At 47.3% G+C, this 13,674-nt stretch overlaps 7 protein-coding genes across 7 annotated transcripts; 5 read left to right on the forward strand and 2 right to left on the reverse strand.

The window, feature by feature from the left end:
• Nucleotides 1–92: 92 nt before the first annotated feature.
• On the forward strand, nucleotides 93–1,015 carry TRIVIDRAFT_197368 (uncharacterized protein; the record flags this gene model as incomplete). The annotated part of the gene is made up of 5 exons (XM_014104685.1): nucleotides 93–97; nucleotides 207–214; nucleotides 394–476; nucleotides 527–583; nucleotides 833–1,015. 5 exons carry the CDS (start codon nucleotides 93–95, stop codon nucleotides 1,013–1,015), a joined length of 336 nt encoding a protein of 111 aa, XP_013960160.1.
• Nucleotides 1,016–1,042: 27 nt separating this feature from the next.
• TRIVIDRAFT_188365 (uncharacterized protein) lies at nucleotides 1,043–2,780 on the forward strand (the record flags this gene model as incomplete). The annotated part of the gene is made up of 4 exons (XM_014104686.1): nucleotides 1,043–1,290; nucleotides 1,402–2,011; nucleotides 2,067–2,348; nucleotides 2,430–2,780. The coding sequence occupies 4 exons, from the start codon at nucleotides 1,043–1,045 to the stop codon at nucleotides 2,778–2,780; spliced, it is 1,491 nt and encodes a 496-aa protein (XP_013960161.1).
• Nucleotides 2,781–5,047: 2,267 nt separating this feature from the next.
• TRIVIDRAFT_218116 (uncharacterized protein) lies at nucleotides 5,048–5,317 on the forward strand (the record flags this gene model as incomplete). Its single annotated transcript, XM_014104687.1, has 2 exons — nucleotides 5,048–5,113; nucleotides 5,186–5,317. 2 exons carry the CDS (start codon nucleotides 5,048–5,050, stop codon nucleotides 5,315–5,317), a joined length of 198 nt encoding a protein of 65 aa, XP_013960162.1.
• Nucleotides 5,318–5,593: 276 nt separating this feature from the next.
• Nucleotides 5,594–7,249, reverse strand: TRIVIDRAFT_218117 (uncharacterized protein; the record flags this gene model as incomplete). The annotated part of the gene is made up of 3 exons (XM_014104688.1): nucleotides 5,594–6,301; nucleotides 6,358–6,495; nucleotides 6,566–7,249. 3 exons carry the CDS (start codon nucleotides 7,247–7,249, stop codon nucleotides 5,594–5,596), a joined length of 1,530 nt encoding a protein of 509 aa, XP_013960163.1.
• Nucleotides 7,250–7,715: 466 nt separating this feature from the next.
• TRIVIDRAFT_35831 (uncharacterized protein) lies at nucleotides 7,716–8,531 on the reverse strand (the record flags this gene model as incomplete). Its single annotated transcript, XM_014104689.1, has 1 exon — nucleotides 7,716–8,531. One exon carries the CDS (start codon nucleotides 8,529–8,531, stop codon nucleotides 7,716–7,718), a length of 816 nt encoding a protein of 271 aa, XP_013960164.1.
• An 802-nt stretch (nucleotides 8,532–9,333) lies between these two features.
• On the forward strand, nucleotides 9,334–11,963 carry TRIVIDRAFT_55393 (uncharacterized protein; the record flags this gene model as incomplete). The annotated part of the gene is made up of 8 exons (XM_014104690.1): nucleotides 9,334–9,401; nucleotides 9,468–9,614; nucleotides 9,697–9,917; nucleotides 9,976–10,061; nucleotides 10,115–10,357; nucleotides 10,433–10,740; nucleotides 10,820–10,990; nucleotides 11,048–11,963. 8 exons carry the CDS (start codon nucleotides 9,334–9,336, stop codon nucleotides 11,961–11,963), a joined length of 2,160 nt encoding a protein of 719 aa, XP_013960165.1.
• Nucleotides 11,964–13,202: 1,239 nt separating this feature from the next.
• TRIVIDRAFT_36003 (uncharacterized protein) lies at nucleotides 13,203–13,626 on the forward strand (the record flags this gene model as incomplete). The annotated part of the gene is made up of 2 exons (XM_014104691.1): nucleotides 13,203–13,351; nucleotides 13,446–13,626. 2 exons carry the CDS (start codon nucleotides 13,203–13,205, stop codon nucleotides 13,624–13,626), a joined length of 330 nt encoding a protein of 109 aa, XP_013960166.1.
• Nucleotides 13,627–13,674: the final 48 nt, after the last annotated feature.

Raw genomic sequence — 13,674 nt, forward strand, 5'->3', positions numbered from 1 at the left:
TTACGCCCGCATGGAACTTGCCGTTCTTGCCCCGGAGCTCTGCATTTCGCCGACCAGTTTGTCATCTTATACTGATAGTCTAGTATCACAAGATGGCGTGAGTTCCGAGGTTCCGATTCTGCATGGGTGCAAGAGGCCAGAACATGCAACTTGACTCTACTGTTCATGGTATCTACAAATAAGCGTTAAATCTACCTGAATTACAGGCGTAGGTGTAAGGCGGTCAACCAAGTTGTTGACCGCGTCTTTAGGCCTCTCAAAGAATTTCCTAGATAGTCACCTTCGCAACACCTTGACAAGGCTAATGATACTAAATAGTGTAATGATTAACTTTATGATTCTTATTATACGTTACAAAGTTGGAAGGTGATGCTATATGCTTCTAATATATAGGCTGCATGCTTATTGTTTCATGTTTCGTCTTTGAGTTGCATGCTTCGTATTTCATAAGTACCATGAAGCATATGAGCTACAAGGTAATTAATTTGTAGTTAATAGTTATGAGCCACATATACCCTGGAACTAGAGATTACAGGGCACGAAGGCTGTGCTGCAAGCTTCGTATATTGACCACTCACGCACGGTATACCAACCGATCCATACCCTGCGACATGTTCCCCCACAATCAAAGAAGAGCCTGTTTGTCTCTGATATTAGCCGTTATATTATACACTGCCGTGAGTAGTTCGTATCCGTATTCAGAAGGTAGAACATGCTTTAGAGAGTATGCTTTAGTTTAAGAGAGAGAAACGAAAACTAACCCCGCTTGGCATATAAATTGTAAGATGTTGATATTCTCAAAGTATAAGTTCACAAAGCTAGAGTTCAACAGCTATCAACCAAACTCAGAATGAAGAGGCCCGTTGTTGCTACTGTTGTGACGGTTCTGCTCAGCGTGGCTGCAGCTCGTGTGGCACCATCAGGTCATGTACGGCATGCTCTGCGTGACGAGCATTTAGACAGCCTTTGGACAAAGGAGAACCGCATTGAAGGAGATACCATAGTTCCGGTTTGAGTTGGCCTGGCACAAAGCAACCTGGATATGGGCGAAGCTATGTTGATGAATATATCCCATCCCAACTCAGAGCACTATGGGAAGCACCTCTCGGCGTCCGAGGTAGACGAGATGTTCGCCCCGTCAAAAGAGAGTGTTGATGCTGTTACTATATGGATTAACTCCGCTCTAAGTGATAGGAAGATTACGTTATCTAGGAGCCGTCAATGGCTGGAGTTTAATGCTACAGTTGCAGAACTTCAGGATCTCCTCCATACCGATTACCACGAGTATACGTACAAACTATAAGGCAGGGCTGCCATTGGCTGCGAAGAATATCACATTCCAATTCAAATTCGAGATGTTGTCAATTTCATCATACCTGGCGTTATGATGCTCGAGATCAGGAAGCGGGCTGATGACACTGTTCGCAGCTTCGGCCCCATGCTGCCTGGACCTACACCCATGCCGGATCTATTGCCGGAATACTCAAACAACCTCTCGGATTGTTCTTTAATGGTCGCCCCGAACTGCGTTCGCGCTGTGTACAAAGTAGCAGATAAATCCAAGGGAGACCCAAACAACTCAATTAGCATATACTCAAACCAGAGGCAGCGTTACAGCCCGGAAAGCCTCAACACCTTCTTTAAGTATTTTGCATTCGAAATTCCACAGGGTACGACGCCAGAGTTTCAAGGTATCGACGGAGCACCGGCACCCTCTCCACTGCCATACGACGCCGCCAAAGAGGCCGATCTTGACTTTCAGGCGTCATACCCTCTAGCGTACCCAGACAAGGTGGTGAACTACCTAGTTGACGACTTCTATTATGAAGCTGGCGGCGGCGGGGTTAGTGGCCTCTTCAACATCTTCCTCGATGCTCTCGATAAGTCATATTGTACGTACTCCGCGTTTGGTAAAACAGGCGACTTCAAGGGTGTTGACCCAAGCTACCCGGACACGAGAGAAGGAGGCTATGATCAGACAGAACAGTGTGGTATCTACACCCCGACCGATGTTATCTCCATTTCTTAAGGTGAAGACGGTCTGAGCCTACCGATGAACTAACCAGCGACGTCAGTGTCACGAGTGGATGAAGTTGGGTTTACAGGGCGTCACCGTTATCGTTGCCACGGGAGACGGAGGCGTGGGCGGCTTTGGTGGGTTTGGCTGCCTTGGTGGTGTCTTTGGCACGGTATCACCGGCAGACTGCCCGTTTGTTACAGCAGTTGGTACGACGAATCTCACAACTAGCAGCATTGGTGGTAAATTGAAGATAGTAGAGCAGGGGGCAAGGTTCAGTGGCGGTGGCTTCTCCAACATCTTTAGAACACCGACTTACCAGACCAACGCTGTCCACTCATAATTCGATAAGCACCCACCGCCTTACGATTATTATAACATCACGCTCAACGCTACTCATGAGACGGGTCAGTATAACCGCGGTGGCGGTGGATATCCTAACATCTCCGCTATAGGGCATAATTTTGTTATTTGGGTTGGTGACGGTCTCACGCTCGCAGAAGGGACATCTGTCTCCACCCCTGTGTTTGCGGGTCTTATTACAAGTATTAACTCGTTCCGCTTGAATGCGGGCAAGAAGCCTGTTGGATTTATCAACCCAGTGTTGTATCAACACCAAGAAATATTTAACGACATCACCACTGGCAATAACCCAGGCTGCAATACTGCGGGATTCAGTGCGGTCAAGGGCCGGGATCCAGTAACCGGCCTGGGCGCGCCTGACTACAGTAAGCTGAAGGAAGTTTTCCTGAATATGCCGTAAGAAATCTATCCTGCTGTTGTTCAGTTTATACTCCGAATATAGTTTAGGGTAGAGAAGCACTGAAGGTCATGGAAGTAAAGTAACATTTGAAAACATCAAGATAACACTATCGGGTGTATACTAGAGGATGGAAAGTGAAAGCACTCCGTATTATGCAGCCAAAAATATCAGAAAATAGTCCCTGTAGGTATACTTGCTTGCGCTGGTATTTAAATTTCTCTTAGTCAATTAACGAAGATGAAATACCAATGTGCAGACTAGTTAATTTTCCAGAAGTAGAATATATAAACGTAGTGACAACTTTTATAGATGAATAATTGTATTCGGGTGGTAAGACACATAGCTAACAGTACTCCATAGATCTAGAACCAATGCGCCACCAGTTCGCTAGTTCAATTTGGCAATGATATAATAGAGCACATATAATTTCCCCTCGGTCGGTAAATTTAACTTAGCTCAAAAGAGATGCAAAAGAAAAGCCATATGTGCGTGGTCTTATACAAAAAGGGGCCTTAGATGGCATGGTGGTGTCGATCTGGCAATGCCGAGCACACGATGGATTGTAGCATTCAGGAAAAGAATGGAGCATAAATCATAATACGAGAATCAAAATTGCCGAGGATACTATGTGAATGTGCTGCAAAGTAAACGATTACAAAAGTCCTTCCCAGCTCACAGGGGTCAGGCATGAAGGTCTATGAAGGCTTCTACTTGCATGTACGCTTCATGCTCTTTGTCTTTAGTTGAAAAGGCAGAATGACTACCGAGTTGATTTGTTCTATTCAATAATGCAAGATGATTATTAATTTGCCGTAATGGGATCTCATATTGTATTAGTTATTGTGATAGCTCAATGTGATCGCATGTTGTCATGTCGTTCTCGTAATGCTTTTCATCAAGTCATGTGTTAGGTTCCGAGCTACCGGAGTAATAAGAGTTTTCCTGCTATGGTACCCATGTAAATGCAGGAGAAAACAAGGTACCTTGACACGACTTCTTATGTATTGAGTTCACTTGGTAAATAATTTGCGTGCATCGGAACCGGCGTCGGCAATTCGCAATAATTAGCCTTCGAATGAGAAGCCAGATTGGGAAATCCTTAGAGCCCGTGTTGTTTTAGTTGACTCCCGTAGTTAGCTTTTATAGTTAATCTTGTAGCATGCTCACGAGAGTGGGTGTGGACGAAATAGGAAGGCAGATCTTCCTAAGCGGACAGGCTTTGAACTGAACGTTGAGTGCTGTTAGTCAGATAATACGGCAAAAATAGTTGGTTCCGGATAAAAGATATAGTTTTTGGATAGTTTGAAGATACAAGGAGCTCGGTAATTTCGTTCATAAGCGGTTCCATGAGACATCTCCCCTGTTATTGGGGAAAGTTGACGATTAGAGATTGATAGGACATAGGCAATTTATTGAATATATGCTTAAAGATCCCGCCGGTCATTTTCCGCGAGCACGGGAGGCGGCATTAGACAAAATATTATTACCTGATATGGAAAGAGATTGGGAATCGGCTGATGCCCGATACCCTATGAGGAGGACCCAATTCTTCGTAAGGACGCTATAAATATACGTAGTTTTGTATCACAAAAAATCAAGCCCACCAATAACACCCTGTTCACTCAGTCAGCTTGGGTCGTCGGGCCCATACCGACCCCAGTAGAGGGTGTTTGTCTATGCCAAAGAATTCGTATCACTACTCCAGAATATGGGGATACTATGTTTAACCTGCAAATGTCAGATAATAATACGAGAACCACGTCTTGTTAGAAAATAATTGCTACTTTATGAAATGCTAATAGCAAAGAAATGACTGTGACGAAAGACTTCTGGTCCGAGCTGACAGATGTATCGATGTAGGCTGATGTTACTCCCCGGATTATTAGAACGAGTTCCTCTATGTGAAATGGAAACTGGGGTAGTGACCAACTTTAACCAAGAGCAAGCCCCCCTAGTTTGTTGGAAGTCGGTGAGTCGGCTAATGGAACTGACGTCGATGATGTGGTCAGCCATCGCAGTAAATCCCTGAGAGTGACCCAATGCAAGGTACATGGATCAAGTTGAACCAATGAGACAATTTAGGAAGAGGGTTGAGCAGATCATGAGTTGATCTTGTTGAGAGTCTATCATAGACTGCAAAACTTATAAATACTCCTCTCAACCCCCTCGAACATTTAACTTTCAGAAGAACATCCCAATCAACCCTCCAAACAATAATCCTCAATTCTCAGCAATTTAAACAGTCCACCAACCAATCTACAAGCAAGATGAAGGTCTACGCCGCTCTTCTCGTCCTTACTGCTGCTCTGGCCAGTGCTTGCAACACCTGCCACGTATGTCTATCATAATTCTTTCCCTTACCTACTATTTGTTGCCATGTGCGTGTGTTATTAACAATCCTAAAGGACTGCCCTGGAGACCAAGTTTGCAACCACCTTGGCGGTTTTGGAGTTACCCCCACCTCTTTCTGCGTTGAGCCCAATGACCCCAGCTGCAACGACCCCCGTGCCAGCTGCGATACCGACACCTGCAATTAATTTGGGGTTATCTATGATTTATGTGCATGTAAATAATATGCGTTAATGTGAATAATGGTGAAATCAAAGCTCTACTGCACGGTGATCGATCAAAAACGGAAAGGTGTCTGAAGGAGTGCTTTAAAAGTCGTGATTCTACATTTGTGCTACGCCTGAAGTGAGCGCTTGGATAAATATGAAACATTTGGTGTCTGTTTGAGAGGAGTTAATCGCCGGATCACCGAAAACTATCAATGTATTTACAAAAGTCGAATAACGTAGACCATATTATCCTTATTAAGATATCTTCCTTCCAATTACTTTGTTCCATTTCTCAAACTTGGACTTGCTAAGCATGCCCTCGTGTCCCTCGCCTTCCTTACCCCATGCATCTTTCGTTTCAATTATACCCTTAGCTATCCAGCTGCCTTGAGCCATGAACTGATTCCATACTAATGCTGAATCTTTGAAAGAGGCCATCCCTTCCTTCAGACTGAGAATTCTATGGGCTATGTCCTGAGCCTCAACTTCCAGGTCATGGAACTTTGCTGGAGAAACGGCATACAAGAGCCGTGATTTGACCATTCGGCAGACTGCATATGTTCCTCGCAAAGCTAGACGCGTTAGACACCAGGGGCCTAACTCCCTATAGTTAAAGTCGCTAGGAAAGACGAGAACTCCGTATTCATCTTCACCAAGGCCTCCTGTTTTGACAATGGGATGCTTCCTTATCATCGATAGCCATATCACAAGATTTTTGCGTTTTGCCAACAGGCGTTCTGTGAGGTCGTCGATCTCTTTCTGCGGAGGCGGACACGGCGAAAGCAGCAATTCTGTTGTTCGTTTGAACAACCTTGGCATCTCAATAAGGCCACCCCATAGCGCAAGCGCAAATTCTTTATCATTCGTAAGAGTCGTCTCCTCGTTAACAGCCTCTCGAATGACAGCTTGCCACTGGGGCTGTTCCAGAAAGCAAGGTGTGTTATTTAAGAATGCTGACATTACCTAGAGAGAAAATGAGTTTACTAATCGCGATTTGCTTGGGGCTTGAATGTCCTTACTGTTGGTCCAATATGTGCCAGGAATAGGGCCTTTTCGAATTCCGACTGGAACATGTGGGCGCCTCGGGCCTCTACAAGTCGAGCCGCACCGCCAACATGGTGCATCCAAGAATCCTCCATATCTTCTCCATTAAGAGCCTGCAGGGATTCTGTCAGTTGGTTGCATAGTCCACGCTAGAACCACCACAGCTCTACAAGAGATACGAACCTCGAAAATCCCTAGCAATTGTGTAGCACATAGAGTTTCTGGTTTCGCCCACTCGCGCTCATCGAGCAAAGCCTGCTGCAGCGCTTTAAGTGCTTTATGATAGTGCATCAGCGCCTTCACATCGCCTTTGGGTGATCTATCCTCCACTCGCTGCGATTGATACTGAAGCTTTGCAATAACACAGTCGGTTGCGTGACGGAGCAGTGATACGTGACCATATCGGCTCGGAATAAATGACAAGAGCCTCTGGCTTGAGGCTTGTGCTGTGATGATACGATCTTTGGGCTCTGTTGACTCGTATAAGTAATGTGATAGGGTGCCGACACCAAGACGGAGGCCGGTTAGCGGCATGAGATCAAGAAGTACAGAGAATTGCTTGGGCATCATCGGGTCTTGGAAGGCAAAGGGCATGGAGAGGGAGGGAGGTTGGTAAGAGCGCTTCCATTCATCCGGATTTGAAACATCGTGATCAGCCTCTGAATCGTCACGCAACGGCTTGGGCCCCATGAACAATGGATACTGCCTCATGTTGTGCTTGCCGTAATCTCCCCTCTGCCTCCGGGCTATGGCGGTGTCTTTCATTGCCTGCTGTCGGATGCGACGCCGGACCTGCGCATCAGTGGCGAGGTTTGGCCCATCATAGTTGACAAAGGAGAATGACTTGGCCGAGGCCTGCTGCGGCATCTTGACTGTCTCTCTGTGGCTTCACTTCTTCAGATGGCTGAAAAGCGGATACTGAAGTAGGAGTGGGTTGATCCAGGATCAGTAGGTCATACGTGCTCCTTAACACCAATAATCGGCTTCTCGGCCAATATTGCAATTCATACGCAAGGTTCTTTGTTGGCTAGAAACGAATGGGTGGAAGCGCGTCCAAGGGATTGACTGATGGCTTGATTACTATTCACATTTCAAATCGAGTTTAGACCATCGACAAAGCTCCGACACATGCACAAATGCGCCGCATTAGGAATAACTATGGCCTTAGTGTAATGCAGAGGTAGACTATTCTTTATTATCTCTTGTGTTACAAAGTATTATATCATGTCAATATAGATCGAGAAACTCTGGCAGTGATGGCATGGGAGACGAGGCCAACGTGGTTCAGAACTGGAACGTGTTGTAGGCGTACAGCAACACAGTGCCAGGCAACTTACATGGCGGAATCCTGTAGTCTACAATACAACTTGCACAGCCGCTGCTTTGATGGCCTAAGCGGATAATACTCGTTGCCAGATTCATCCTCAGCCACCACATCCATGCTGTTAATCTCGCTCACTAGGTCCGTGTGGAATGGCGCTGGAGGATGACTCCAGACATGGATGACCGCATCGGACACGCATTCGATTTGAATCGCTCGAAACCCTTTTGCTGCCGAGGTGCGCATCAGATAGTGTGCCAGTGATTTCATGATGCCCTTGCCCTCATATTCGTTCCGCGTGCTTGTCGCAGCCCGAAATAATACTTGTCCTGGGCCAGTAGCCTTCCAGGAACTGTCAATTCGTTGATCGGCTGCTTGCAAGGCGCCCATTGCAGACCCGAAACCAGGGAGCGCAGCCATCATATCCACCAGTCTTTCTGGATCTAGCGGATCGAAGCTGTCGTATGCCATGGCGACCGACACCAGAGGGAAATCCATCTGTTCAAGTAACTTGGAGACGCCGGCAGCCTCGTCATCAATATTCCAGTAGAGTCTTCCTGATGTGGCGGCCGACTCTGATCGTTTGAACTCGTATTCTTTGTCAAACACTCCCAACGAGTGGCCGGATTCAATTTGATGCTGGATCAGATACGCCATGCCTTTGTAGGCATCGTAGGTACGACGTGTCAAGTTGTCTGGACATGAGGCTGTCCATACTGTTGTTTGATAGACGTTGCTGAGAGCCACAATGGCCTGGGCCCAGGTGCAGTGTTTCAATTCGAGCGGTCGAATCTCATAACGTGGGGGGAGGTTTGTTATTGATGTCATGAGTACCTGTATAGATGCAAAACCACCAAGGGCTTGGTTTCTAGAGTTGCGATATAATCACGGGCGATGAAGATGTACAGGACGATAAGAAGGGACCACATTTATTGAGCTACAACGGGAATTAAATATATACATAGAGCTTGGACATGCGATGATGGATTGCCGGATACCGATGGACGGCTACCTGCACCTGTATATGGTCTATTTAACAGGGGATCAGTCTAGAGGCCTCATACAACATAGCGCGTATAAATGCTTATCCAACTGCATAATTTAAGCTCCAGCTACCATTTGTATTCTGCACGCATCTGCATCAATTCCGCCCAGTTAAAGCACATCAACGCCTTTCTCTCGCCACCATGCATCTGCTTTTTAGCTAGGTACATATATGCAAGATAGATTGCCCCCCCACAAATGATGCATCGTTCTGTAGACACGAGAATTTGCCCTCTAACAGCGCATAACAGCGTATAACAGCGCAAATGAATATTCCAGCGCCATTTCAATTTACGAGCTAGTCCCCGCATTCCGGACGACGATAATCATCCTCTTCCTCTTCTAGCTTGGCTTATGAGGATAGCAAGGTCGAGAATCCCGACCTCGGCTTGCTCGGTCTCGCCCCCGTCGCTTAGTCATCCCGAACTAGCAGCCCTCTCATATCGCCCTCTGGGGTTCGCGATAAGTCAAAGCAATCCACTCTCCTGCTCCATAAAGTGATGGGCTTCATCATCTCACATCGAAACCGGAAAAAATCTGCGGCCTCTCGGACTGTCACTGCATTGATGTCATCGCTGTGACCCTCATGGACATTCAGAAATCGCCAAAGCCAAGCCGTCATTTAGATAGAGAGAGGAAACGAGCGGCTCGAGCGTATGTTGGCGTAGACCCGCGGCCATGAAGCTTAGAACACCTGGTGTCTGACTCTGTTTTGTGTAGGTGTGATGGCTGCCGCCGCCAGAAGGAAAGATGTGATGGCGGCGTGCCTTGTCGGAGATGCTTCCGGCTAGGTCGCCCATGCGATTTCTCGGGCAGGGCCTCAACCGAGACGGATTCACAGACTGGCTCAGGATTGCGCCCCGGAAGGTAGAACTATCCCATGATATGACGCGGAATTGGTTAAGACGGCATGTTCTGACAGTCAAAGACCTCGCGCATCTGAGTACAGCTCCGCTGAGCAAGCAAAGCGGCTCGAGTACTTGGAGAGAATCGTCAAGGGCTACGTCGGCAGCAAGGATGCTTTAGATCTCGAGACCCTCAAGGGCTTGGCTCAAGCCACAGAGAAACGTCGGAGTTCCCCTCGTCCGGCGGACGCTTCCTCTCAATCCTCTGAATTTGAGGGCGTGGATGATAAATTTGAAATGCGGCCCCTCCACGGCAATGTCACACGTACGAACTTAGTCTTGTCACTCTTACCAGCAAGCTGGATGCTTACTTTGGCTGCTAGATTATTCCGGAGAGTTTTCGCATTGGAACTTTTCAATGCGGATCAAGAACTGGATCGATCAGAGCGCTCCAAACGACACATTAAATGTGAATGCAGCCTATCGTTGATATTTAGCATTCAAGCTGACCAACCTGTGTAGCATTCATCCAAATCCGTAACAACGTGGAAGGAATACTACCGCGCTGAAGAGCTACAGTCACATTCGGATGCAATAGGTGCATTATCACTTTTGCCGCCGAGACCTATCGCTGACTTTCTCATTTATTCCTTCTTCAAACATGCGCAAACCAACTATTTCTTCGTTGAACAGAACTGGCTCAAAGCCAAGCTTGACCTCGCGTATGAAAACTCGGCAGCATTTTCTCGGCGGGACGTAGGATCAGTGTGCATCATCTTTGCCATCCTTGCCATTGGAACCCAATTCGCCTACCTCGAATCGCTGGTTGATGGTGTCGAGAATCCCACGGAAAAGGGACCCGATGCATTTACCGAAGACTCCGTTGGAATACTCTTTTATCAACAGGCATGCCGACTGCTTCCAGATGTGATCACGGCCTCATCGCTGGAGAGTGTCCAAGCCTGTTTATTGCTTGGCATATATACACTTCCAGTTGATGCATCCGGACTGTCGTACATTTATCTCAATCTTGCTCTCAAACTTGCGATACAGAACGGCATGCATAGGAAATACCCCGTCGAAAATCGAGATGCGGATATTGTTGAAACTAGGAATCGGGTTTGGTGGAGCGTGTACACTATCGAAAAGTATGCTTTGCTTAAATGACTTCCCTTTTATGACAATACATGGAGAGAAATACCCAATGAGCTAACTGACGATATTTAGGCGTGTTGGTACCTTTCATGGCAGACCTACATCTATATCTAGTGATGATGTGGATGCCGACTTTCCTGTTCATCGCCCTGATATATGGACCTCGACCTCGCAAGCCGATACTGCACATATCTTGGCAACTTTAGAGCTGAATCAGCAGCTAAGTAAAATGTCTCGTGGAATGTGAGCTACTTCGTGACAGTTGAGCATCAAGTCGGATGGCTAACTAGTATTATCTAGAGCAACCCTGAGATCTGTGCCTAAACACGAGATACCTGACGGACTGAAGAGGCTCGCACAGCTGCACCGTGAGCTCAAGACGTGGTGGGATGCTCTACCGAATGACATATTTTTCAAAGAATTCACGTCCCAGTCGAAAATTTCTCGCAAGCATATGCATCTGCAATTGGAATATTGTCTTGTACGCATGTATGTTGGTCGCGTCTTCATCTTCCCTGAGGCAGGTTTGAGGGATGGCAGCAGCCCGGCCACGTCTGCGAACGGACCTTCGAGTGCGACTCTGGGCAAGAAAAGCACTCGCTCAATCTTGGTGGCCGACTGCATCGAGGCCGCTCTGTCAGTTATAGACACTTGTCGCTGTTTGCGAAACACGATTGGTCTTGCTCGCGCGTCTTACACCGAATTCAGTTCTTGTAGGGCAGCTCTTATGGTCATTACCACACAGTGCCTTTCTCAGAAGACATACATGTTCAGACAGGCTTTGCGAGATGGGCTATCGATGCTAAAGGAGATGTCAACTGGTAGTCTATCAGCCCACTCCGAAACCTCACTGATTGAGGCATTTGAACAAGCCATCGCCAACATGAGCGCGCAGGAGCAGACAACCAGTGCCACGGTGAGCGAGTCTGAATATGCCAAATTCAAAAAATGGGAGCAGCTGTGGAAGAACGACTCGCCTACATCAGAAACAGCAGATGGAAGCACTCAAGGCAAACAAGCGCCAATGGCACCCCCAGCGCTAGAGCCGCCGAAACAAATAGGAGATGCCCCGAAAGACGATACCATGATGATGCCGTCAAGTACCCCGTTTTTCGGTGTGGATGGACATTTTGCATCATTTCCGCAAAGTCTGGACGAATTTTCGGCCTTCTTTGGAAATGAGTTTGGGTCGAATGTTGACTCTGGACAGGGTTGAAAGGTGTAGTATACCAGCAAGAAAAGGCTTGACCCTAATGGACGATAAAGGCAAACCCCTTATCGTGTCGCCCACATTCTTTCGGTGAAAGGATGATGGACCAGACGGCAAGCACTATGTCCTGGTTCTATCAGAGGCAGCCAGCCTGCTCCTTGGTCCAAGGTGCAGCTACTGAACCCACAGCAGCACAAGGCTGTGTATTTTGAGAGATGAGGTCCTCCGCCGAGATATTCTCGGGGGCCAACAAAACCCCGATATTGCATTTATTTTACGGACTCTTGCAAGGCAAAGAAGGGCAAGTCTGTCGATCTATGGGGCGTCATGGTTGTTTTTGACAATTGCAAGATTTCTCGCCAGTCGATTTATTTTATTCAAGCGAAATTAGGAAGACAAGATATTTTTGTCTTTCGCCAACGGCCACTGAACGAAACTTATACAAGAAACTAATATATTATATGATCTGCTACGTCAATGTGTTTGCAAACGTGACATACAGGGATCCTTCTGAAAATATCTCTTGGTCTGATATGACCCTCCGGAAAAGGGCCGGAACTCGTATTAATAGCAGGTCAATGCCACCATGTCCTGGTGTGACAACCTTGCAAACTCGGATCAGTGTTGCCTGTTCGAAATGGTAATGCCTCGTATTTGGCAATGCATCATTTGGCCTTCCTCTGGCATCTCTTGCAACAATGACTTACTTGTATAGGATAGAGGCATGCGCACGTTTCTTCGCCAATCGTAAAAACCTGCGACAGGCCAATCCCGCGCCGTCTGTGCAGGGCGTTTGAAGGATACGATGCCCAGGATAAGGCGGCTAGAGAGCGTCTCATTGGCGCCTCAGCCTGGAATCGCCATACCAGAACGATCAGCCACTTGTGAAGCTACTCCAAAACCGTACGCCAACGCGGGGTGAAACCAGGCACGCACAGCCTTCTATTGGCCTGGCGACTTCGTTTCATTTCCCAGGACTGCGGGGAATGCAAATCTGAAACCTCCGCTGCACAGCCTCTTGGCCGTGCGGAATGGTGATGCGCTTAATATAGCTACTGGTAGCAGATATGCGGACCTTGGCGACCAGAAACGGACCAACGGTGATTATGTGAGGGCGAGGTATATACATGGCTCGAGGTGGTGGCTCAAGGGATGTGGTTTGTTTTGTAGCTGCAAGTTTTCCGTCGCTTTTACCCCCAATCAATGATGGAAAGCAGCAGAAGCATCGAGATGACGCGCGAGACAATGGCAACCGCATTCAGACGCTCAATTGAGCAATTAGACAGCTTCACCAAACTCCTCACGACGCGTTGTGTAGACACCCAAGAAAACAACACATGTGAAAAGCCCGCCGCGCACACGCAGATTGTGGTTGCAGTCGTCGTTACAACAGGGTGGGCTCCCTCCATTCTCATGAAGCCTCGAGTGGCAATATTCCACTTCAATAGCAACCTCACTGACTTTTTCTCTTTCTTGGCCGTGTTGCAGTCTTCTTCTCTTCGGATCGGCACTGTTCGTTCTAGTATGGCTGCACCTGAGACGGAGGCAGATTGACAAACTCGAAGATGCGTCTGATCCATTCGAACTGGCAGCTTACGGCATTGAGCAAACTGCTGCACAGAAACAAAGGCGGCGCGATCGTTTACGTATGATATTCGGGAGAAGATGAGAAGGAATGAGTCGCGATACAAGTTCTGACAGTAACTTCTGTCTTGAA

Source organism: Trichoderma virens (genome assembly GCF_000170995.1).
Source record: "Trichoderma virens Gv29-8 chromosome Unknown TRIVIscaffold_2, whole genome shotgun sequence".
NCBI lineage: Eukaryota > Fungi > Ascomycota > Sordariomycetes > Hypocreales > Hypocreaceae > Trichoderma > Trichoderma virens.